General features: G+C 38.9%; 1 protein-coding gene across 1 annotated transcript in view; it reads left to right on the top strand.

Moving 5' to 3' along the window:
• The window catches only part of LOC122788751 (rho GTPase-activating protein 22-like), a 44,494-nt gene extending 30,821 nt beyond the window's left edge, over positions 1-13,673 (top strand). The window contains exon 2 of the mRNA XM_044055645.1: positions 13,527-13,673. Coding sequence (XP_043911580.1) covers positions 13,527-13,673 — 147 coding nt within the window. The remainder of the gene's footprint in view (positions 1-13,526) is intronic.
• Positions 13,674-27,409: the final 13,736 nt, after the last annotated feature.

The following is a 27,409-nucleotide window of genomic DNA, read 5'->3' as shown; positions in this document are numbered from 1 at the left end:
ACTACAGAAACGCCTGGAGTCGTCACTCGGCTGTAATGAGATATCTCTGTAGTTCTCACAACTTTAATGCTCATTGCTGTAATCGGTAAGGTACAGGTATTATTACTCGATCCTGTGGCCTTGGTTTGGCCAGTGGTATGTTTGTAAACTAGTGTATACTTCAACTGTTTTATAGCTAAATTCTACATATCTTACCTGGTATACCTGTGGACAGAATGTTTGTTAACAATACCTGACTATTTCTACACATATTCCCAGATTCCGAGTTAATATTATGTACATACATCTCAATCTCGTATTGTACACACCCTGGTCAAAGCTTGACAACATGGGGGTGGAAATGGGACATAGTTTGAATTTTGCTCTCGTAAACTTGGAGGGCTGATAGAGTGACAGGATTTGTTTTCATATACATTTTCTGAAGGTTTTGAGGTCTGAAAATCAAATATATGTCATTATCTGCTGACTACAAATCTGAGATCATCCCACTGATTTGCCACAAGGACAGGGGAACAGGCAGAAAATATGAGCCAATTATCTGGAGATTCTGAAAGGATGTGTACAGTTGAGAGGTATAATTATGCATACAGCTTACTACCACTCTCAGGATTCAAACCATGGCTGTGCCTGCTAAAGAAATAACAATTTAAGTCACAGTACAATGTGCTATTTGGATATTGCTGTCTATCTCTTCAGTGTTTTCTGTCTAAGTCTCTCGTGGTTGTACAATCTGACCTTATAATTACAACAATCTTATACAGACATTCCTAGACATTTTTATTATGTAGCACAGTGTGGGTAACAGTGGTTAATACAGCATTACAATTCAGAGAATGCAACACTAAAAATGCCATACAATACCAGACTAAACGCTACCAGTCCAGGATTTCAGTCTTTATTGGCAGGCACAGATTTCTTATCTGACAGACCTGTGGAGGGAATGTTTGTTAACACTACCTGAGTGTTTCCACACATATTACCAGATTCCGAGTTAATATTATGCACATACCTCTTAATCTGTTAATGCACACACTCTTGTTATAGCTTAACAACATGGAGGTATAAATGGGACATATTTTGAATATTGCTCTCATAATCCTTTTGTGAGTTGCTAGAGTGACAGGTTTGTTTTCATATACATTTTCTGAAGGTTTTGAGGTCTGAAAATCAGATGTATGTCATTATTTGCTGCCTAAAATTCTGAGATCATCCCACTGATTTGCCAGGAGGACAGGGTAACAGGCAGAAAATATGAGCCAATTATCTGGACATTCTGAACAAATCTGTACAGTTGAGAGGTATGATTATGCATACATTACTATCACTCCCAGGATTTGAACCATGGCTATGTCTGCTAAAAATACCTCAGTTTAAGTCACAGTAGAGTATGCTATTTGGATTTTGCTGTCTAGCTCTTCACTGTTTTTTGTCTAAGTCTCCCTTAGTTGTACAATCTGACCTTGTGATTACAACAGTTTTATACAGACATTCCTAGACATTTTTATTATGTAGCACAGTGTGGGTAACAGTGGTTAATACAACATTACTATTCAGAGAATGCAACACTAAAAATACCATATGATATAAGAGTAAACACAACCAGTCCAGGATTTAGAGCTTTATTGCCAGGCAGTTACAGTTTTCTTTAAATACGACCTAAATGGGACTATTACTGTCATATTGTCTGGTTTATTCAGTACGGCCCATACACAAAACAGTTTTTATACTGGCAGTTGACTTTCTACTACTTTTATATTTATTTGGTATGACTCCTACAAGCAGGATTGTTATTCACCAGCCTCACGATGCAGGCTTTGCAGCCTACTTACATGGGCTTCCTGATTCACAGCCCACTTAGCTGCAGCTGTAAGAGAAACAAAGAAATATTTAACCATACCTATCCATCATATACACAGCCTGGACATTATTAAACAGTTACTGGTATGAGTACTTACACACTGCTGGGACATCACCCCTTCTGCTGAGATTCTTGGATCCACTTCCTCTGTTTCAAGTTGGCATAGTGGTGCCTGACCTGCTCACCAGTCCGAGGGGATACCAGTGGCACTGGTGAGGTCATGGGTGAGACGGTCCTAGGCTTCTGCTTTATATTGAGAGCCCTGGTACTGGCCCTGCAGCAGTCTCTCATCATGTTTTTTTTTACCAGGAGTCCTACCATGATCTTGGACTCCTGGATACCCCAGCACTGCACCCAGAAGCACAATCCCTCTCTAACTCCAGCCATGGTGCCTACAGTGGGAAGTTGCAACCAGTTATGAGCTGTATTCCCATCTATGGGGTTTAAATACGCCTGATTTCCCACCCTTTTCTGTGATTGGACGCTTTTGAATATGCTGAGCTAAGCTAAGTTATAGGCAAACCTGCTTAGCTAAGGTTGACATTGCTTAAAGGGGCAGGTTCAGCACTGCTTACCAATGGGCAAATCCATTTAGCTGGGCTAATCATCGCTTAGCAGTTATATTTACACAGTGCTTACACCTGGTAAGCTGAGCTGTGCAATGCTTAGCACTACTTATTTTTCATTTTATAAAGTATCTGCTGTATAGCATTGAGTCATCATTGATTACATATTATAACTTTGTTTACTGTCCCTGACATCCCCCAATGTGCTTTCATTACATTTATTCATGTGTGAATATACTGTATGGGACACTTGTGTTTATATGGGGATTTCACAGCTTTATTACACTGACATCTCACATCTAGACCTAATGCAGTACTCTGGTTGACAAATGTATGTTATTTAGTAGGTAAAATGAAAACAAAATGTTTATGCACTGCTGTCACATTTAAAATGTGAATGGGTTATAGTGGGGATCAAACCAGGAATGGCTGTTCGCAAAGCATACACTCTAACCACTACACTATTGCAATACTACTTATGGTGGATGTATCTTGCTATTTAACTTCTTGTGCTGTTTAAGTTGGACTAAGAATAGCTAAGCAATGGGCACACCCTCCCAGCTACGCTTAAACTTTATTTCATTTATAAATAAAAAAAAAAAAAAAGTTTTGTTGTGTTATTTTATCTATACCCTTCAGAAAATCCCTGCTAATGCTAAACCTGTTCTTTTATCAGCTTTCTGCTTCATGGTGGGCATACCTTTCAATTTTTTGGAGCAACAACTGTGGACATACCCTAAAATGATGGGGGGGACAAATAGGGACAGATTTTAAATATTGCTCTGACAAATTTTTAGACAGTTGATGATAGATCTTGCATTAGCATGGATTTTCTGAAGGATGTGGAGTCTTTTAAACTCAAATGTTTGTCATTATTCAATGACTTCAATCCTCAGCTATTTTCCAGACATGTACAGATTTTAGGTAGAACACACCAAAATATGGGACCAAACTGTGGACATTCTATGAAAATCTGTACAGTTGAGATGTATCCTGACATGTTGGGGGTATTATGAGCATTCTCACTCATTTTAATTGCTGGAAGGCAATTCTGGAGTGCAGTGGCATGTGTATTGAGAGCTCTGCTCTCTGACACACATCCTGCACTCATACACAGCTCCATGTTAGTTTAAGAGCACAGGCAGTGCACCTTCATAAATATGCAAGGTGTTCTTCTGTGCTGTTCAGGAGCAGTCCCTGCCATGCAGGAATAACTTATTCTTTCATGGCCATTTGCTGAATCCCAGGTCCAGCCTGGGTTAACAATGACCCCCTCTAGTACTATTACGCAACAGGGTGTTGGTGAAAATTAGATTACTGTTGGCCAAAAGAGAAGGAGAAGAAGAGAGGGAAGGTCTGGAGGCAGGAGGAGAGGAGAAAAGTTAGGAGTATGGAAGTGAGGGTAGGAACCTTGAATGTTGACAGCATTATTGGTAAAGGGAGAGAGCTAGCTGATACAGTGGAGAGAAGAAAGGTTGATATATTGTGCATGCGAGAGACCAGATATAAGGTGAGTAAGGTCAGGTGTATCACAGGTGTGTCCAAATTATTCTACCATGGTCTGGATGGGAGGAGAAATGAGGTAGGGGTTATCCTGAAGGAACAGTATGCCAAGAGTGTTTTGGAGGTGAAAAGAGTGTTGGTTAGGGTGATGTTTATGAAAATGGAAATTGATGGTGTAATGATGAATGTTGTTAGTACATATGTTCCACAAGTTGAGTGTGTGATGGATGAGAAAGAAAACATTTGGAGTGAGTTGTATGAAGTGGTGGAGAGTGTACCCAAGGGTGAAAGAATGGTGATTGGTGAGGATTTCACTGGGCATGTTGGTGAAGGGAACACAGGGGATGATGAGTTGTTGGGTAAGTATGGTGTTAAGGACAGGAATGCAGAAGGTCAGATGGTAGAGGATTTTGTGAAAAGGATGGACATGGCTGTGGTGAATACATATTTTAAGAAAAGGGAGGAGCATAGGGTGATGTACAACAGTGAAGAAAGATGCACATAGTTGGATTATATCCTATGCAGGAGGCCCACTCTGAAGGAGATTGGAGACTGCAAAGTGGTGACAGGGGAAAGCGTAGTTAGGCAATATAGGATGGTGGCCTGTAAGATGATGTAGGCGATCAAGAAGAAGAAGGAGAGAGTGAAAAGAGTAGGCATTCAATTTTAATTGCCAAACTAACTCCATCTCCTCAAGCCTGAGTGGCCAAGGACCCCCCCCCCCAGGATTGGCGTCTAACTGTTTTACAACTAAATAGTGGAAATAGTGGTTTGGTTGTTCCAGTACATGTTTGGCTACAGCATTTGTTATATTTTGTTTACTAATACTGTATTGGTGCTCATATATATTCTTTGTTTTAATTGCCATTCTGTTTTTCTTATATAAAAACAGTGACATTGTTCGCACTTCGCTAGATATATGACCCCCTGTGATGCTGTGATGTTTTGGGTTATTTAAAACCTGACTGTGATTTTAAAATGTCTGAAGAAGTTCAGTCATTGAATGTGAACGAAAGTGCTCACAATAAATTTTACGTGTGGATTTGGAATTTTGAGTGGTGGAGTCTTTATTGGAATTATATTATATTTCTGTTCCAGAGCCCCAAGTCCTCTGGCTTGGACAGTAGATGCCATGTCTTTTCCCTGGAAGGAGATATCCCTTTACACTTTTCCTTCTCTTCCTCTTCTTCACAGTATACTGCACAAGATCAAACATGACTCTCCAATAATCTTGCTGGAGACCCTCTTTTGGCTCAGACATCACTGGTTTCTTCTTTTTCTTCTGGCTAGGGGCAAACATCACTAGCTATCTTACCGAATTTTTTATTATTATTTTACATTTGTTGACCGGGCTAGTCTAACTGGATACATGTCCATTTTCAGTAGAGGCCCGGGGAAAAAAGCTCCAGGAAAACATACAAAAAATTAATAAGCTTTACAAAGAAAGAAGCAGCCATTGTTACATAAACATTATAACAAACTAACAAAAATAAATTAAAACAATTTTTTTCAATAGTTGTACATAGTTATACTACTCAAAGTAAACAATAAGAATAATATACATATAAAGATAGATTTGTATGCAGAACATAGTATATAGAGGTATTGTGGGGAAGATTGTAGTGGTTGTAGGCTGAAAATAAGAGTAAAGGAAAAAAGTTAGTCAGGGTTGGTACAGGAGCATAACCAGTGGTTATTGAGAAATAGTTTTAGATTCCTTTTAAAAAGTGTGAGTGAGGTCTGAGATGTAAGGTCAGGTTCATAGGTTCATAGGTTCATACTAGGCTATCTGCCCTGGGGCATTTATAAGCCTAGCCCGAGTGTGTTTGGCTTTCGCCACCCTTTGATTTGAGTTTGCTGTGCCCTTTTTAAGGTTTGTTTACTGTGCCTCTGTCTAGTAGTGACACAGAAGTAATCCCCAGGGTAAACCTACGATCTCCAATCCACTCATCAAGATTCCTCTTGAAGAGAGTCAGTGAGGTGCTCTGCCCAACATGGACTGGGATTCTATTCCAGAGCGAAGGGAGCCTCTGGGTTATGAATCTGTCCCTCTAGCATGTTCTATTTATTTCTGTGCTGAGGTTCAAGTCCCTTGGGCGCGTGAGTCTAAGGGATTTAGATTTTCTGAGGTGGAGCATGTCCATTAATTCTGGGTTGGACATAGCTTTGCATGTCAGGCATAGATCGCCTCGAAGTAGGCGGTATGCAACCGAGTAGAGCTGGAGTTTTTTTTAACCGGGCAACATATGGGATCTGTTTGAGTCCCTTGATCCTCTTTGTGAGGTACTTTTGGGATCTTTCTAGTTGCTGCAGGTGTCGGGTAAGGTACATCCCAAAAGGGGCATTGTATTCTATGATGGGCCTGATGAGGGATTAATAAAGGGGCACTATTACCTCACTTGATCTAGATGTGAATCCTTTCATGATAAGGTGGGCTATGTAGAAGGTCATTCTAACCACTTTGGCAATGTGGTTGTCAAAGGAGAGATTGCTATCAACTTGGGTCCCCACATCCCTAATTACTTCTTCCGTACTTAATGGGTTACCACCTATGTGGTAATTTGTGGGCACTTTATTTTTCCAAAGGGTATGACTATACACTTTTTGGCATTTAGCTTTAGGCCATGGCTCTGGCACCAGTTATCCGTCTCTGTGAGACCTTTTTGGAGGATGTTCATGTCAGCTGGAGAGTCAATTATGGCGCCGAGTTTGCAGTCATCTGCGAACTTAGTCAGCCATAGTCCTCCCGTGTTGGCCTGTACCTCGGAAAAGTATATGCCGAACAAGAGAGGTCCCAGAACAGAGCCTTGTGGGACACCACTTGTAACCAGTTTCGAGTCTGACATGGCTCCGTCAATTCTGACTCTGTGGGTTCTGTCTTTGAGCCAGTTAGCAACCCATCTTGTGACATAGAGGTTTATATTTAAGCTAGATAGCTTATCTATGATGCCCGAGTGGGGTATTGTGTCAAATGCCCTTTTCGAGGTCCAGATAGGCTGTGTGGACTACTTTCCCTTCATCTATGGCCTTGGTGACTGTTTCAAAAAAGTCGACCAGGTTCAAGAGGCAGGATCTGCCCTTGACAAAGCCAAATTGGGTAGGATCTAGTGTCTGTAGGTCCCCAATGTCTTTGTTTATGAGTTCCATGATGATCCTCTCCATGGCCTTGCAGATAAGGCTAGTCAGGCTTATGGGGCGATAGTTACCAGGGTCCGTTGAGGCACCACCTTTGTGGAGTGGGACCACTGTTGCTGTACGCCATTCTTTGGGTACATATCCTGTAGTGAGGCTGAGATTGTACAGCAGTTTTACGTGAGGGTTTAGTTCTTCTTGGAGTTCATGTAGGATGCAACCCAGGACTCCGTCTGGTCCCATTGAAGCAGTGTTTTTTGCTTTGGAGAGGGCAGATTTCACCTGATCATCTGAGATGTTAGGGAGGCTGCACTCTGCTGGGATAGATATTTGCTCTTTTGGGGGGAAGGGGGGGGGGAGTTTGCACTGAACCTGTCTGACAGGATGTTGGCGATGTCTGTGGGTTCAGTGTGTTTTTTGTCATTTAGAATCAACTCTGAGCATATCTGGGAGTTGCATCCCAGGTTCCTAACATAGCTAAAGAAAGCCTTGTGATTGTCTTTAGTGTCCTGTGCAATTTTTCTCTCGAAGCTGGCCTTGGAGGATTTCATGAGGGATCGTAATTTTTTTGCTAGTACTGATCAGAGATGCCTTCCCTTTTAGGGATTTTGCTCTGTCATGTAGTAGCTTCCTCCTTCTGTTGTACAACTTATTTATGGCTGGGGTCCACCAGACTGGACACCTGCCTTTGGACGATTGGGTCTTGGTTTTGTCTGTGATAGCATGATCCATGCATTCCTGAAGGTGTCCATAGAATGCGTTTATATAGGATTCTGTGGTTTGGGCCATAGTTTCCACTGGCCCGGGGGCCTTGAAAGATTCCACCTCAGTTTTGAGGTGTGAAGTTCGCTTTTGAGAAGTTTTTCACTGTGGTTTTCTGGGCTGGGGGTGGGGTCGGGTTTTGGATATCCAGTGAAATTAATTTATGGTCTGATCTTACCAATGAGGGGTATACTTCTGGTGTGGAGCATAGGGTCTCCATGTTGGTGATGATCAAGTCAAATATGTTTTCCCCTCTTGTGGGAGTTGTGACTAGTTGTTCCATGGCATTTGAGTTTATAAATTCCAGGTGGTAGTTGATTCCATACTTTTTCAAAAGATTTAGAGAACAAGGAGTCGACTGCTGAGTTTTTTGATTTGGTAGTATTAATCAACATTTTGTTTGAGGAGCGTAGGTTCTTGAGGTTATTATATGGTATAATGAGGCTAGAGAGTATTGGTGTGTTGCTGGGTTGATACAGGTTTTTATGGGCTATTGTAAGTTGGTGAAATTGAAGCTGGTTAAGAAATTCTAACCAGCCTAGTTGTTTTAGATTCAGACAGTGATGAGTTCTAAAAGAAGAGCCGATAGCAAATCTAGCAATATTATTATATGATATAGCTAGTTTGTTGAGGTTGTTTTTAGAGAGGTTGGTGTATATGGGAGAAGCATAGAGTAGGGTTGAGATTAATTAGTTCTGGCTATAGTGGTCCTAGCTTCTGGTGTAAGAAAGGGTTTGATTCTGTAGAGAGATCCTAGTTTTCTGTTAACTAATTTTATAGTGGTATTTGTGTGAGTATCAAAATTTAGGTTATTGTCAATTGTAATTCCTAAGAGTTTAGTGGTTGGGTCAGGAGAAATAAGAGTACCATTATTGGATGTGAGAGTTAAATGTAAGGGGGTGGACTTTTGGGTTGGTGTGAAGAGTAATAGTTTAGTTTTTTTGGGGTTGAGGAGGAAGCAGTGGTTAGAGAACCATTGTTCTACAGTGTTGAAAGCTTTTTATGTAAGAGATGAAGTTCAGCCTGGGAAGTGGCTGAACAGATTATAGTAGAGTCCTCTGCATATTGAATGCAGGTGGAGAGTGGAATGGCTAAATGAAGGTCGTTGATATAAATGGAGAACAGGAGTGGGCCTAGTATGGAGCCCTGTGGAACACCTAGTGAGATAGGAAGATGATTTGATAGTTTATTTTTCCAGAGTACAGCTTGTTGTCTGCTTTCAAGATAAATGTACAAAAAGTATATAAACACCACTGGAGGTAAGACACAGCTGCAAATCGATGAAAACAGGAACAAAACCAGTTGATCAAAAAAGTAGAAAATCCACTATTTATTTCAACGTACAACAAGGTAAGCGCTTTCGCATAGGAGCTTCATCAGATCATTAATAAACTGAGTACCTCACCAACCTTTATATAAGGCCATCCCATTACAAATCAATTAAAAAATCTACCAATCAACCATTAAAGCTACAGCTTAAAAAGCTAAAGTAAAAACATAAAATAATGCAACATAAGAAAAAACATTCTTAAAAAACATTCTTAAATAAAAAACATAGTATCACATACAAAAATAAAAAAAAAACATAATACATCCACAAAGTGGATTAAATAAGGTGAAAACTGCAATGAATAAACTTTATTTACACAATCTCCTTTTCTTCAACATGGGCTTAAGAAGCTCTTTCGTTCAAGCCCCTACCCCTGTCTGCTCTTAAAAGAACAATCCAACGGGTTTCCTTGTACTCAGTATGTGTAATAATGTCACCTTCCCTGATGCTCTGTGCAATAACTTCAATCACCTGAAACATGAACGTGTGAGAATTACCAAACTCGATGACATGCATGGCAAGTGCATTGTGTGGGGACCCCTTCCTAATGTGATAGAGGTGTTCCCTCATCCTATCACGTAGGGGTCTGTTGGTTTTCCCAACATATAATGCACCACATGCCCCACACCGTGCCAGGTACACAACATTTGGGGTGATACAATTACTAGCTCCCTTAAAATGAAATTCTTTATGTAAATCAGGGTGATAAAACGCACGAGATAAATCAATATAGCCACAGAAATTGCAAGCTCCACATGGTTCAGTATGGCCATTAAATGGCCTATCGATGGTAAATCTCCCAGAACATAATAGCCTCTTAAGGTTCTTATGATTCCTATACCGAAAACTGGGATGACTACCTACAATATTACCAATATCATGGTCTACTAAAAGGGTAGGCCAATGCTGATGAAACAGATGAGTGACCTGTTTATTATCATTGGTAAAAAAGGGGGATTTTAGTCTGGTTGTTTCTGTTAGGTGCACAAGGATTATTCATTTCCATGGATGGACCAAAATAAGGACATGCCCTGGTAGACCTAAGCTCCACTGTCAGACCATTGGCTGTTCAATTCATCTAAGGTGTAACCTCTGTCCAAAAGTTTTTTCTCCAGGCTGGTCATTTCCTGTTGAATTCCTACTAAAGAGGGATTTAATCTAGATGCTCTCATACCCTGTCCCCTAATAAGATTTTTAAAAATAAAACCTGGGTGCATATTGGACCTAAATAGGAAGGCATTCCTATGACATGTCTTCCGAAAGATCCCCGTATTGATCATGTTATTACTCAATTTTTCAACATAAACATCCAAATAATTGATACCTATATACGACAGGCTATAGGTAAACTTGAGACAGTCAGTTAAATTATTCACAATCCCAAAAAACCCAACAAATTCCTCTGATGTCCCTCGCCACAACACAAAAAATTGTCCACAAAACGTCGATAAAATACGACATGGTTTCCAAACTCAGAAAGTGGAAATAAAAACTCAGACTCCCATTGGGCAAGGAACATATTGGTGTAGCTATTGACACACAAAGTGCCCATAGCTACACCATGCTGTTGCAAAAACATATCTTCCCCAAAAATAAAAACATTATTGTTCAAAACTGTCTCTAAAAAGAAACAAATCAGATCAATCTGCTTGGGTGAGTATTCACTGTGTGCTAAAAGATATTTCTGCACACAGTGTATGCCAAGCTCATTGGGTATCATTGTGAACAATGAATGAACATCAAGTGTAACAAATGCCAAATCATTAATGTAATCTAATCCCCTGACACAGTCATATAAATCTGATAGAAACTGTTTAGAATCTTTCAACACAGTTGAATTCAAACTAATAACTGGCCGTAAGAATTTTTCTACATATAATGATAAAGGTTCAGTCACCCACCCCCCTCCGGCAACAATAGGTCTCATGGGTGGGTTTCTAGGTTGTTTGTGGACCTTCGGCAACCCTTGTATAACTGGAATCAGGGGGTTAGTAACATTCATAAATGAGAACAACTCATCAGTAATAAGACCAGCTGCATGTAAATCTCTGATGTCATGGTCTATAGAAGAAATAATCCTGTGCACCTCTGAAACTGAAATTCTGTTATAAAAACACGTATCACTGAGCATATCATGCATAGCTTGATGGTAAAAAGTACTATCCATAATAAAAATCAATCCCCCCTTATCAGCGGGTCTAATAGTAAGGGAACTATTGTTCTAAAGTTGGTTCAAAGCTAGTCTCTCCATATAAGTGATATTATTTTTGTAAACCCTCTTAAAATGTCGCTTATTATCATAGAACTGTAATATGTCCTCTTCGGTTAACTTAAAATAAACTTCTACAAGGGGATGATTAACGGGTACAAAAGTACTCATCTTCCTAAGATGGACCTGTGAACCACTTTCATCATTCCCAACTATAGTGGATCCACCATAAATTAGACATAACATCACATCCCTACAAAAGGTCTTTAAATCTAAAATGGTATCAACAACATTGCTCCTACAAGTTGGTATAAAATTATGCCCTTTAGTCAAAACATTAAACTCATAAGGGGTCAAACAATGACTAGAAATATTAAAAATCAATGACTCTTGTTCTTCCCCCACATCTTCTTCAAGGTCTGATTGGGTAAGTGTTCCCCTGATAATTTCCGCTTGTGTCGGCCCCTGCTGGCTGACCTCCCTCACCCCCTTGCCCTGTCCAGTCGGGCAGCAATGGAAAAGGAAGTTCACCACCAGTCCCTGTAAAAACAGTATCAACCAGTACATTTTTTTTTCTGAACTTCCGGTGCTTTTAGACCCAATCGGCGCCCTTCTCCCACAATGGGAGGCTCCCCTTCTAACAAAGCCAAAAGAATCTCACCCAGAAAGGAGTATTCCTGTACCTACTGCCCAAGGGTTCCCACCTGGGAGTGAACTATCTCATTCTAAGGAGGCTCCCCCTCTAACAAAGCCAAAAGAATCTCACCCAGAAAGGAGTATTCCTGTACCTACTGCCCAAGGGTTCCCACCTGGGAGTGAACTATCTCATTCTAAGGTTATTACCTGGAAACTTGTATCTATATCCAAATATCATTAGTGTGTGCTCTGGGTCTAAACGCATCTCCAGTTCCTATCACATAGCCATAAACTACCCTAAATTTTAGCTACAAGGCATAGTCTTGTGAGTAAGTGCGCTAAAAAGTAAAACTGTTTTTACTCTTGCCCACTCTATTTTATGTTTTCCTAGGTCCCCTTACTATAGTATCATAGCCCATTACACAGTTTTAACCTTAAAAAAACTATATTTCAGGCACAAAGAGTCAGCTTCTTATTAAATACTTCTTACCTTAGCCCTCCACTTGTTTAATGAATCAGCCCCACTCCCCTTATTAAATCCCTCCCAGTTTCCTTTCGAAACAGAGGTTACAATTATCCCTACAGCTACTGATATTTTCTGAACTTCCGGTGCTTTTAGACCCAGTCGGCGCCCTTCTCCCACAATGGGTATGCTATTTGTCTTATTTTAAATATATAAACTACTTAAACTGCCTCTGTACTTTAAAACTAAAAGATTATGTATGATAACTGCTGATTTATATACTAAATGTGTTATTATTATCAAAGAACGTGAGCTGATAGGCATACACCTCTTGAGTCTCTCAGTGCTGCATTGCACGTGCATTTGTACGCCATAGCATTTACTTGTTTCGCTATGATAACCATAGCCCTATATTATGTTTTGTCCATTTTTTAAAGTGCTTATCTGGGTTTTTGACTCAATTAAATTCTAAAATACACCAGCGAAGGAATTTATCTTTGAATGTCCGTTGTAAGTATAAACGCAGCAGTATCAGCACTGAATCTACATGTAAACTTAGAACGCTGATATTACTCGCTGTTTGGCTGTGTTTCCGAACGACTATAAAGCAATTCAGTATGTAATTTTATCTATTTCTTTGGGTAAAGGTCTGTTGAAACAGTAACAGCAGTAGATTATGCTTTTGTAAGGGTGTTTGACTAAAACGGAACTATTTTCTGCTACTTAGTTGCCTCGCTATTTAACAGATGTGCATACTTCTGTTACAAAATGCTTAGCACCAAAGTTGTATTTAAACTGTTAAATAGAATTTAGTCGCTACCTCTTAATAATCATAGCGTACTATGTTTTCAGGATACTGTAGTGTTTTAAACCTCTAGCTACACTTTTTAACAAAAGTGTATCACTGAGCGAAGCCAATTGCAGCAATGCCATATTGAATAATGATGCATATTTTATTACTTTAATACTGATTTTTTTTATAACAGAAGTGAATGTTAGACCTGTTTGATCAGTGGTTGTATCCCCATGCCTGAGTATATCACATTGTTTGTATGTTTAATTTACAGGAGGCTCCCCCTCTAACAAAGCCAAAAGAATCTCACCCAAAAAGGAGTATTCCTGTACCTACTGCCCAAGGGTTCCCACCTGGGAGTGAACTATCTCATTCTAAGGTTATTACCTGGAAACTTGTTTCGATATCCAAATATCATTAGTGTGTGCTCTGGATCTAAAAGCATCTCCAGTTCCTATCACGTAGCCGTAAACTACCCTAAATTTTACTACAAGGCATAGTCTTGTGAGTAAGTGTGCTAAAAAGTAAAGCTGGTTTTACTCTTGCCCACTCTATTTTATGTTTTCCTAGGTCCCCTTACTATAGTATCATAGCCCATTACACAGTTTTAACCTTAAAAAAACTATATTTCAGGCACAAAGAGTCAACTTCTTATTAAATACTTTTTACCTTAGCCCTCCACTTGTTTAATGAATCAGCCCCACTCCCCTTATTAAATCCCTCCCAGTTTCCTTTCGAAACAGAGGTTACAATTATCCCTACAGCTACTGATATTTTCTGAACTTCCGGTGCTTTTAGACCCAGTCGGCGCCCTTCTCCCACAACTGGTATGCTATTTGTCTTATTTTAAATATATAAACTACTTAAACTATCTCTGTACTTTAAAACTAAAAGATTATGTATGATAACTGCTGATTTATATACTAAATGTGTTATTATTCTCAAAGAACGTGAGCTGATAGGCATACACCTCTTGAGTCTCTCAGTGCTGCATTGCACGTGCATTTGTACGCCATAGCATTTACTTGTTTCGCTATGTTAACCATAGCCCTATATTATGTTTTGTCCATTTTTTAAAGTGCTTATCTGAATTTTTGACTCAATTAAATTCTAAAATACACTAGCGAAGGCATTTATCTTTGAATGTCCATTGTAAGTATAAACGCAGCAGTATCAGCACTGAATCTACATGTAAACTTAGAACGCTGATATTACTCGCTGTTTGGCTGTGTTTCCGAACAACTATAAAGCAATTCAGTATGTAATTTTATCTATTTCTTTGGGTAAAGGTCTGTTAAAACAGTACCAGCAGTAGATTATGCTTTTGTAAGGGTGTTTGACTAAAACGGAACTATTTTCTGTTTCCTAGTTGCCTCGCTATTTAACAGATGTGCATACTTCTGTTACAAAACGCTTAGCACCAAAGTTGTATTTAAACTGTTAAATAGAATTTAGTCGCTACCTCTTAATAATCATAGCGTACTATGTTTTCAGGATACTGTAGTGTTTTAAACCTCTAGATACACTTTTTAACTAAAGTGTATCACTGAGCGAAGCCAATTGCAGCAATGCCATATTGAATAATGATGCATATTTTATTACTTTAATACTGATTTATTTTGTAACAGAAGTGAATGTTAGGCCTGTTTGATCAGTGGTTGTATCCAATGCCTGAGTATCTCACTTTGTTTGTATGTTTAATCTACAGGAGGCTCCCCCTCTAACAAAGCCAAAAGAATCTCACCCAGAAAGGAGTATTGCTGTACCTACTGCCCAAGGGTTCCCACCTGGGAGTGAACTATCTCATTCTAAGGTTATTACCTGGAAACTTGTATCTATATCCAAATATCATTAGTGTGTGCTCTGGGTCTAAAAGCCTCTCCAGTTCCTATCACATAGCCGTAAACTACCCTAAATTTTAGCTACAAGGCATAGTCTTGTGAGTAAGTGTGCTAAAAAGTAAAGCTGTTTTTACTCTTGCCCACTTATGATTTCCTAGGTCCCCTTACTATAGTATCATAGCCCATTACACAGTTTTAACCTTAAATAAAATATATTTCAGGCACAAAGAGTCAGCTTCTTATTAAATACTTCTTACCTTAGCCCTCCACTTGTTTAATGAATCAGCCCCGCTCCCCTTATTAAATCTCTCCCAGTTTCCTTTCGAAACAGAGGTTACAATTATCCCTACAGCTACTGATATTTTCTGAACTTCCGGTGCTTTTAGACCCAGTCGGCACCCTTCTCCCACAACGGGTATGCTATTTGTCTTATTTTAAATATATAAACTACTTAAACTGTCTCTGTACTTTAAAACTAAAAGATTATGTATGATAACTGCTGATTTATATACTAAATGTGTTATTATTCTCAAAGAACGTGAGCTTTCAGTGCATTTGTACATTTGTACACCATAGCATTTACTTGCATTTGTACACCATAGCATTTACTTGTTTCGCTATGTTAACCATAGCCCTATATTATGTTTTGTCCATTTTTTAAAGTGCTTATCTGGGTTTTTGACTCAATTAAATTCTAAAATACACCAGCGAAGGCATTTATCTTTGAATGTCCGTTGTAAGTATAAACGCAGCAGTATCAGCACTGAATCTACATGTAAACTTAGAACGCTGATATTACTCACTGTTTGGCTGTGTTTCCAAATGACTATAAAGCAATTCAGTATGTAATTTGATCTATTTCTTTGGGTAAAGGTCTGTTGAAACAGTACCAGCAGTAGATTATGCTTTTGTAAGGGTGTTTGACTAAAACAGAGCTATTTTCTGCTTCCTAGTTGCCTCGCTATTTAACAGATGTGCATACTTCTGTTACAAAACGCTTAGCACCAAAGTTGTATTTAAACTGTTAAATAGAATTTAGTTGCTACCTCTTAATAATCATAGCATACTATGTTTTCAGGATACTGTAGTGTTTTAAACCTCTAGCTACACTTTTTAACTAAAGTGTATCACTGAGCGAAGCCAATTGCAGCAATGCCATATTGAATAATGATGCATATTTTATTACTTTAATACTGATTTCTTTTGTAACAGAAGTGAATGTTAGGCCTGTTTGATCAGTGGCTGTATCCCCATGCCTGAGTATCTCACATTGTTTATATATTTAATTTACAGGAGGCTCCCCCTCTAACAAAGCCAAAAGAATCTCACCCAGAAAGGAGTATTCCTGTACCTACTGCCCAAGGGTTCCCACCTGGGAGAGAACTATCTCATTCTAAGGTTATTACCTGGAAACTTGTATCTATATCCAAATATCATTAATGTGTGCTCTGGGTCTAAAAGCATCTCCAGTTCCTATCACATAGCCATAAACTTCCCTAAATTATAGCTACAAGGCATAGTCTTGTGAGTAAGTGTGCTAAAAAGTAAAGCTGTTTTTACTCTTGCCCACTCTATTTTATGTTTTCCTAGGTCCCCTTACTATAGTATCATAGCCCATTACACAGTTTTAACCTTAAAAAAACTATATTTCAGGCACAAAGAGTCAGCTTCTTATTAAATACTTCTTACCTTAGCCCTCCACTTGTTTAATGAATTAGCCCCGCTCCTCTCGCCCTCACTGTGTTCGGGCTCACTCCGCTCCCCTCCCTGCCCCCAATTCTCACCCGCCCCCAGTACATCTACATTTAAAGACACTTAGCCACACCTCAACCACTACTACATCCTATTGAATCAACTATCTTCTCTTCCTCTCCTCTATCCTCCCACCTATCAGCAAAACAGCCCTCATTATCTCTCCGCCCACCTCCCTTCTCCTTTACTCTGTTACTACCCTCCCCTGTACGTGCTTCTCACAATAGTTAACCCAAACATGCATATTACCAGAATGTAACCCTTATCACAACCTATATCCTAACTATGTATGAAACCCAACATCTTACCAGGTATCACTGCCAGGTAGGTCACACCAAATCTCCACATGAAAAACCAGACTTTTTTAGATATATATATTAAACCATGACACTAAAACAAGACAAAACTTATCCTCATTTGTTACCCAACAGACTTTCAACCCACACCACACCAGTCCTAAAGCCAAACTTTTTGATAACATTTTAAGTAAACTTATGTGTATCATTATACAGTACAGACTAAACCTTAGAATCTGTGGAGATATCCACCCAATCCTGGCCCTATTACCCTTAACCCACCATCTAATAGAGATATCTATAACAAAAATATAATCAGTAGACCCACCAACTCCCTCTTGATTTGCCATCTTAATATAAGAAGTACAAAAGTCAAGAAAGAGTCTCTGGAAGATTCCTGTTACGTATCCAAAAATTTAATAAAATAGTATAGTAAAACCACACAAATATCAAGCAAGTTAGTGCTTTTGGGTGTTAACCCTTCATCAGACAATGAACAAATGTTACAAAGCACTATTTAAAACAAAATACAACCAATCAAAAGTTAATAAAAAACCCGCCTATTTCTTAAGGTGGGTTTAATAGGAACTACATCATTTAAACTTGGGTTCCTGTGTGCAATGAACTCTATGATCTTTCTAGATTCAACTAATTCAGTATATTGTTTAATGTCCCCTCCCCTCCCCTCTAATATAAGAAGTATAAACAAAAGAATACATGAATTTCATGCCCTTTTAGATGTCTATTCCCCTGAGATATTATGTCTATCTGAAACCTGGTTAAAATCATCTACCACTGATAATGAAATTCTTCCACCTGGCTATAACATACATAGACTAGATCGGGCCACGAGGAAAGGGGGGGTGTAGCCATCCTTTATAAATCTGAACTAAACGTAACTATTGTAACTATCCAACCACCTCAGATCAACAACTCTGAAATATTAGCTACCAAATTTCATCTGAACAAAAGTAAAAGCATTAATATCATCTGTATGTACATTCCCCCAGGAAATAATGTAGCTACACTAGAGGATACCTTTCACTGGCTATCCTCTCAGTATACCCAAGAAACCCTAGTTCTGGGAGACTTTAATGTAGACTGGGACTCCTGTTCATCAAAATCCCCCTCCATTCATATTAACCTTCATGAATTCACTCAAACAATAGCCACCCCTACCAGAATTGACAAACAGTCCCATAAAGAGAGTATACTGGACTGGATACTTGTAAATAGTAACCCCCTAATGTACACTGCAGGCACCCTCCCAGATGATCTAAGTGATCATCTCCTAACCTATATAATTAAACAAAAAGCTAATACCCAACAACTACCCTTGCTCAGGAAGGTTAGAAGCAAAAGAGACCTTGATCCTGCTAAACTTCAATTGGAACTTAAATCCTGCAACTGGACTATACTAAAGCATCTCACCTTAGAGGAAGCTGTAACTTACTTTAACAACAAATTTATCGAAATCCTAGACCTACATGCTCCTGTCCGCCTAAAACAATTAAAAGGAAACAATGTTCCTTGGCTTTCCAAAGAAACAAGAACAAAAATCTATAGTAGAAATAAACTATGGGCCACCTGGCGAACTACCAAAAATCCCCAGGATCATAATAAATATAGACATGCACGGAATGAAACAAAAAGACTTGTACTACTGGAAAAAAAAGACTACTACAGTAGGCTACAGATGAATAATCAGAAAAATCCTCAAAAAGTTTGTGCTGGGATCAACAAATTACTGTATCCAGGTAAAACATCAACGCCTAACCCAACTACCAAATCAAATAAGACCCCAGAACAGGTTGCAGACAGCTTCAATCACTTCTTTACTGAAACTATTCAAGCTCTTGCCAGCCAAATACCTCAAAGTTCCCTTGATGAAAAAAACTACAACTCTAGTAACCAAAACCTATTTTGCTTTCAGCCTGTACCAACCTCCTTTATATGCAAGCTTCTCAAAAAACTAAAACCCACCACCCTATCCGCAGACCAACTCCCAGCTGAATATCTACAAATGACGGCTGATGCTATTGCCTTTCCAATCTCTATCCTAATCAACCAAACCATTTCCGAAGCCAAAATGCCCAATATCTGGAAAACATCTTATGTCATTCCATTACATAAAGGAGGTCCCTCTACTGAATACTCCAACTATAGACCCATAGCCATACTCTCCCCACTAGCTAAGATAATGGAGAAATGCATACATAAACAACTTATGCAACATCTAGTCCAGAATGACCTGATGGCTGAGACCCAACACGGCTTTCGACCACATCATAGTACTACCTCTGCCCTATTATCCTTCACTAACACTATTAATGATAACCGCAACAATAATCACACCTCGTCTGCCCTCTTCCTAGATCTTTCCAAGGCCTTTGACATGGTGGACCATCAACTTATGATTTCAACCCTGCAGAATCTCAGACTACATCCCAGTGCCCTTCTATGGTTTAAATCCTATCTCAATGACAGGCAACAAGCAGTCATCTGGCAGAATAAGCTCTCAGAGCTCTTACCCAATACTATCGGAGTTCCACAAGGCTCCATACTAGGACCACTATTGTTTTCTATCTTTATTAATGATCTTCCTTCCATCATACCAAACACCAGCTGTATCCAGTATGCTGATGATTCCACTTTAATCTGCTCAGCTACATCTCCAGATGATCTAAAAAGGGATACCCAGGCTACTTTTACTATGGTAGAAAACTGGCTATCCAAACGTTGCCTACTACTAAATCCCAAAAATACCAAAATGCTCATATTTCCACCAACCCATAGGTCCATATCCTTCTCCTTTACCATTCAAGCTAATGATGGGACAGTCATCTCCCCTGACCCCAATACCAAATTGCTAGGTGTCACTATTGATAATTACTTAAAATTTGACCTCCATGTAAACCGGACAATCAAAACCATTAACAAAAAACTCGGTTCACTTTACAGAGTAAAAACCTTCCTCACCCCCATAGCTAAAATAGCCATTGCACGCTCGCACCTACTATCCACCCTCCTATATGCTTCCCCACTTCTAGAAAATATAAGTAAATCTGAACTTAACAAACTTACAGCCTGCTATAATCACATTGCTAGGTTTGCTACGGGTTCTCCTTTCAGAACCCACCACTGCATTAACCTGAAACTACTTGGATGGTTGGAATTTCCCAATCTTGTCAAGTATAACCTGTTAATATTGGCTAATAAAATCCTAAAGTACCCAAATAACACTCCAGCCCTTAGTCACCACATCTTCCCCCAAAATAATTCAAGACTGCTCCGCTCATCCAATAAGTTACAAATCCAAACAACTAAAATTGACAATGCAGCTGGCATGGCCCTATTTGCAAATTCTGTAAGTAGAACCTGGAACAAACTTCCAGATGACATTACCAAGCTCTCCTCCCCAGACCAATTCAAAGCCTCTGTCAAACAACACCTGGAACAAAAATGGATATGCCACTGTGACAAACCTGACTAACTTTAAATAATGCATGTAATTTTACTTATCTAATTTGTGTTTTCCTTTTTGTAATCTAATACCACCCTCAAAAATGAAAATTTGTAACACTGATTGTTCAGAATGTACTTCTAACTGTTTTCCTTTTCTTAACTACAATATTACCTAATAATTTTATGTATAATCAATGTTCTTTTACTTGACCGCTATTATTCTTGTATTCTGTTGGAGCTTATCTCCCTGGGCCTCCGCTGAAAATGGACATGATTCCAGTCGTACTTTCCCGGTCAACAAATGTAAAATAAAAATAAAAATAAATAAACCATGCTGTTCTGAGTAGCTGGTCTAGTCTTATCTTTAGGCCTAACAGAACAATCAGTTTTCTTAATATTCAATGAGGCGGAATCATTTACAAGTACTTCAAAGTTGGACCCATCCTTAGAATTGATGGGGAACCCAGTTGTAGTACTACCCGGTCTGCTTCCTATTGCAGAAACTGCACAAGAGATACCAGAGGCAGCAGAAGACTCAACGTTGTTTAAAAGAGCATTGTCTTCCCTTTGTATAAAGGCAGCAGTACTCTTACCTAAATTCTCAGAAGGCAATCGTACTCATCCCCTATCACAATGAGAAACAACATTGGTGTCAATAGGAACATTTATAGTAGTAATGTCATTAGTTAAAACAGTCCCATTAACATCAGAATGTGAAGAAACATTATTTTGAGAGCGATTGACAGATGTATAACTATTGCGTGGCCACATAAAGACTTGACCCGCCCGAAAGTCAGATAAGTCTCTAACAATTTTCGTTCTCTTCTGTTCGATTAATTTATGCTCGAAAACATCAATGCTATCTAAAAGTCTCTCAAACAGTGGAGTTAAAATACTCTGCTGGTATTTCTGAAACAGTTCATCCTGTTTAAGATGTAACGATTGCTTTAATATGTCTTCCTCTGGCTCAAAGATATCAATAAGTAACCGCATATAGCTGGCACTCACCTCTAAAAGTCTTTGCCAGCGAGCTAACAATTCCGGATATTGGGAGCCCTGACTGGGCATATTGAGGATGCAAAGTCCTCTAGGTACAATCTTTTTATTCAAACTGGTCTCAAAATGTAAGCGCTGCAGCTGCAAGCACTTTAGACGAAGAAAGTCTCGCTCAATATCCTCCATGCTAGATTGTAATAATTCCAAGTCTTCCGTCTGTTCAATGACATCATCATCAGTTACACCCACATCGGTCATCCACAAACAGTTCCCGTCTCTCTCCAAATACTGGGTAAACCTCTCCGAAAGGGGATGAACCACAGAGCTATATCCAACTGAAGACAATATAGCACCAGCGGTACCAAGCAGTTTACTATTAACAGCAATGTTCACATCAATAGGTGGCACATAATCCAATTCAATATCCAGTTGTTTTTCAGTCGCCATGCCCCCAAGGGTAACCAGCAATATCACAAATAAAACCACAAATACGAAGATATGGAGACTTTTAGATAGCGTTGCTGTTTTCGACCGTAAATTAATCGAACAGAAGAGAATGAAAATTGTTAGAGACTTATCTGACTTTCGGGCGGGTCAAGTTTTATGTGGCCATGCAATAGTTATACATCTGTCAATCACTCTCAAAATAATGTTTCTTCACGTTCTGATGTTAATGGGACTGTTTTAACTAATGACATTACTACTATAAATGTTCCTATTGACACCAATGTTGTTTCTCATTGTGATAGGGGATGAGTACGATTGCCTTCTGAGAATTTGGGTAAGAGTACTGCTGCCTTTATACAAAGGGAAGACAATGCTCTTTTAAACAACGTTGAGCCTTCTGCTGCCTCTGGTATCTCTTCTGCAGTTTCTGCAATAGGTAGCAGACCGGGTAGTACTACAACTGGGTTCCCCATCAATTCTAAGGATGGGTCCAACTTTGAAGTACTTGTAAATGATTCCGCCTCATTGAATATTAAGAACACTGATTGTTCTGTTAGGCCTAAAGATAAGACTAGACCAGCTACTCAGAACAGCATGGTTGATACTGTTTTTATAGGGACTGGTGGTGAGCTTCCTTTTCCATTGCCTGCCCGACTGGACAGGGCAAGGGGGCGAGGGAGGTCAGCCAGCAGGGGCCGACACAAGCGGAAATTATCAGAGGAACACTTATCCAATCAGACCTTGAAGAAGATGTGGGGGAAGAACAAGAGTCATTGATTTTTAATATTTCTAGTCATTGTTTGACCCCTTATGAGTTTAATGTTTTGACTAAAGGGCTTAATTTTATACCAACTTGTAGGAGCAATGTTGTTGATACTATTTTAGATTTAAAGACCTTTTGTAGGGATGTGATGTTATGTCTAATTTATGGCAGATCCACTATAGTTGGGAATGATGAAAGCAGTTCACAGGTCCACCTTAGGAAGATGAGTACTTTTGTACCCGTTAATCATCCCCTCATAGAAGCTTATTTTAAGTTAACCGAAGAGGACATATTACAGTTCTATGATAATAAGCGACATTTTAAGAGGGTTTACAAAAACAATCTCACTTATATGGAGAGACTAGCTTTGAATCAACTTCAAACAATAGCTCCCTTACTATTAGACCCGCTGATAAGGGGGAATTGATTGTTATTATGGATAGTACTTTTTACCATCAAGCTATGCATGATATGCTCAATGATACGTGTTTTTATAACAGAATTTCAGTTTCAGAGGTGCACAGGATTATTTCTTCTATAGACCATGACATCAGAGATTTACATGCAGCTGGTCTTATTACTGATGAGTTGTTCTTATTTATGAATGTTACTAACCCCCTGATTCCAGTTATACAAGGGTTGCCGAAGGTCCACAAACAATTTAGAAACCCACCCATGAGACCAATTGCTGCCGGAGGGGGGTGGCTGACTGAACCTTTATCATTATATGTAGAAAAATTCTTATGGCCAGTTATTAGTTTGAATTCAACTGTGTTGAAAGAGTCTAAACAGTTTCTATCAGATTTATATGACTGTGTCAGGGGATTAGATTACATTAATGATTTGGCATTTGTTACACTTGACGTTCAGTCATTGTTCACAATGATACCCAATGAGCTTGGCATACACTGTGTACAGAAATATCTTTTAGCACACAGTGAATACTCACCCAAGCAGATTGATCTGATTTGTTTCTTTTTAGAGACAGTTTTGAACAATAATGTTTTTATTTTTGGGGAAGATCTGTTTTTGCAACAGCATGGCGTAGCTATGGGCACTTTGTGTGCCAATAGCTATGCCAATATGTTCCTTGCCCAATGGGAGTCTGAGTTTTTATTTCCACTTTCTGAGTTTGGAAACCATGTCGTATTTTATCAACATTTTGTGGACGATTTGTTTGTGTTGTGGCGAGGGACATCAGAGGAATTTGTTGGGTTTTTTGGGATTATGAATAATTTAACTGACTGTCTCAAGTTTACCTATAGCCTGTCGTATATAGATATCAATTATTTGGATGTTTATGTTGAAAAATTGAGTAATAACATGATCAATATGGGGATCTTTCAGAAGACATGTCATAGGAATGCCTTCCTATTTAGGTCCAGTATGCACCCAGGTTTTATTTTTAAACATCTTATTAGGGGACAGAGCATCTAGATTAAATCCCTCTTTAGTAGGATTTCAACAGAAAATGACCAGCCTGGAGAAAAAATTTTTGGACAGAGGTTACACCTTAGATGAATTGAACAGACAATAGTCTGACTTAATGGAGTTTAGGTCTACCAGGGCATGTCCTTATTTTGGTCCATCCATGGAAATGAATAATCCTTGTGCACCTAACAGAAACAACCAGACTAAAATCCCCCTTTTTATACCAATTATAATAAACAGGTCACTCATCTGTTTCATCAGCATTGGCCTATCCTTTTAGTAGACCACGATATTGGAAATATTGTAGGTATTCATTCCAGTTTTCGGTATAGGAATCATAAGAACCTTAAGAGGCTATTATGTTCTGGGAGATTTACCATCGATAGGCCATTTAATGGCCATACTGAACCATGTGGAGCTTGCAATTTCTGTGGCTATATTGATTCATCTGGTGCTTTTTATCACCCTGATTTACATAAAGAATTTCATTTTAAGGGAGCTAGTAATTGTATGACCCCAAATGTTGAGTACCTGGCAAGGTGTGGGGCATGTGGTGCATTTTATGTTGGGAAAACCAACAGACCCCTACGTGATAGGATGAGGGAACACCTCTATCACATTAGGAAGGGGTCCCCACATAATGCACTTGCCAAGCATGTCATTGAGTTTGGTAATTCTCACACGTTCACGTTTCAGTTGATTGAAGTTATTGCACGGAGCATCAGGGAAGGTGACATTATTACACATACTGAGTACAAGGAAACCCATTGGATTGTTCTTTTAAGAGCAGACAGGGGTAGGGGCTTGAACAAAAGGGCTTCTATTAAGCCCATGTTGAAGAAAAGGAGATTGTGTAAATAAAGTTTATTCATTGCAGTTTTCATCTTATTTAATCCACTTTGTGGATGTATTATGGTTTTATTTTATTTTTGTATTTGATACTATGTTTTTTATTTAAGAATGTTTCTTAAGAATGTTTTTTCTTATGTTGCATTGTTATTTTATGTTTTTACTTTAGTTTTTTAAGCTGTAGCTTTAATGGTTGATTGGAAGATTTTTAATTGATTTGTAATGGGATGGCCTTATATAAAGGTTGGTGAGGTACTCAGTTTATTAATGGTCTGATGAAGCTCCTATGTGAAAGCGCTTACCTTGTTGTACGTTGAAATAAATAGTGGATTTTCTACTTTTTTGATCAACTGGTTTTGTTCCTGTTTTCATCGATTTGCAGCTGTTTCTTACCTCCGGTGGTGTTTATATACTTTTTGTACATTTGTTTACTTTATACCACGGAGGTTTTACCTAGTGGGTGCTGGCAGTCTTTATCTTTGTATTTGTGTTTTCAAGGTAAGATACAAACCAATTCATAGATAGAGGGTCAAGTGAAAGGGACTTCAGTATGTGTAAAAGGAGTTGGTGATTAACCATGTCAAAAGCTTTAGATAAATTAACAAAGACTGCAGAGGAAAGAATATTTTTGTTGTGGTTGTTGTTGATGCAGTTTGTGAAGGATAGCAGGGCAGTGGTGGTACTGTGGAAAGGTCAGAAACCATGTTGACAGTTAGCTAGTAGGTTGTGATGGAGAAGGTGGTTAAGTAGTTGTTTGTGAATGCACTTCTCCATTATTTTTGCAAGTGGGGAGAGTAGAGCTTTGGGACAAAAGTTGGAAAAGTCATTGGAGTTCCCACCTTTATGTAGTGGGATGATATGAGAAATTTTCCAGATAGATGGGATAGTACCTTCCTTTATGTTTCTATTTATCAGTATGGATATGTGATAAGCAATAGCTTTAGCTCCTTTTTGCAGAAATTCTGCTGGGAGTTTCTCAGCTGAGGGGGTGGTAGGTTTTAGCTTTTGGAGTAGGGAGCAGATGTAGCTTGTGGGTATTGGTTCTAAATGGAATAATGGGGGTGGGATGGTAGTGGGAATAGGCAGGTTAGAGGTATCGGGGGATAGATGGCTTGCAAGAGTTAGGATAGTATCAGTGAAGAAAGAATTGAAGACATTGGCTGTTTGTATTGGATTTTTAGAGTTGGAGCCTAGAGGGTTAGGGGTGATAGTTTCACCTAGGTATAGAAGTTTGTTAATACTAGTCCAAAATGTTTGTGGTTCCTTGAGGGAAGATTGTCGTAGTTGGAGATAGTAGTTCTTTTTGTCTAGTAGGATGGCTTTTTTTGTATTATTTCTATGTTGCCTAAAGGTTTGGTGATCTGTAGGATTCTTAGTAGTACACCATTTTGCCCAGGATTTGTTTCTGCAAAGGATTAGTTGCCTAGTATTATTTGAGAGCCAAGGGACTGGTTTAGTTTTATTTCTAATAGAGCATGTTGGGGCGTGGTGGTCTAGGATTGTTAAGAAAGTGGAGTTAAAGTATTCAACTGCTTTATTTATACGGAGAGATTTTAAAGGTGTCCAGTTGCATTGTTTAAGTTCAATTTGGAACACGTTGGGGTTAAAGTGTTTTTTGGAATGTACTGTTCTGATAGTGTTAGGGATAGTTAGGCTGGTTTTATGTCTGATAATATATATTAGCGAATGGTCACTTAGGTCATCTGGAAGGGTTCCTGTAGTATAAGTTTGATGAGGACTATTAGTGAGTATCCAATCCAAGGTACTTTCTTTATTGTTAAGTCTATATATTCTGGTTGTGGAATTTATAGGTTGCAAGAAACCATAAAGGTTAATAAGGGTGGTGGGGTTAGTGCTGCTACATGAATTCCAATCTATATTAAAGTCTCCTAGTACTATGGTTTCTTGAGGGAGGTTAGAAGAAAGTCAATTTAGGATGTATTCGAGTATACTGTTGTTATTTCCTGGGGGAAGATAGGCGCAGATGATGTTTATGGCTTTGTGCCTGTTAAGCTGAAATTTAGAGATAATAATTTCTGCATTATTGTCTAAAGGTAGGTTAAGATTTACAGTGCTAACTTGTAGTTCTGCTTTGTAGAGAATTGCTACCCCTCCGCCTTTTTTGATTGTGCGGTCTAGTCGAATGATGCTATATCCTGGGGGGTGATTTCATTGTCCTTTATTGTGGGTTTTAGCCATGTTTCTGATAAACAGAGGATGTCAACCTGGTGGACATCTAGAAAGGCATGAACTTGAGCAATTTTATTGTAGATACTGTGTATATTAAGATGAGCAATAGAGAGTGAATTGGAAGGTT

The sequence above is a fragment of the Protopterus annectens genome, chromosome 14.part0 (assembly GCF_019279795.1).
Source record: "Protopterus annectens isolate FY-2018-M chromosome 14.part0, PAN1.0, whole genome shotgun sequence".
NCBI classification, from domain to species: domain Eukaryota; kingdom Metazoa; phylum Chordata; order Ceratodontiformes; family Protopteridae; genus Protopterus; species Protopterus annectens.
This window is presented reverse-complemented; position numbering and strand designations above follow the sequence as displayed.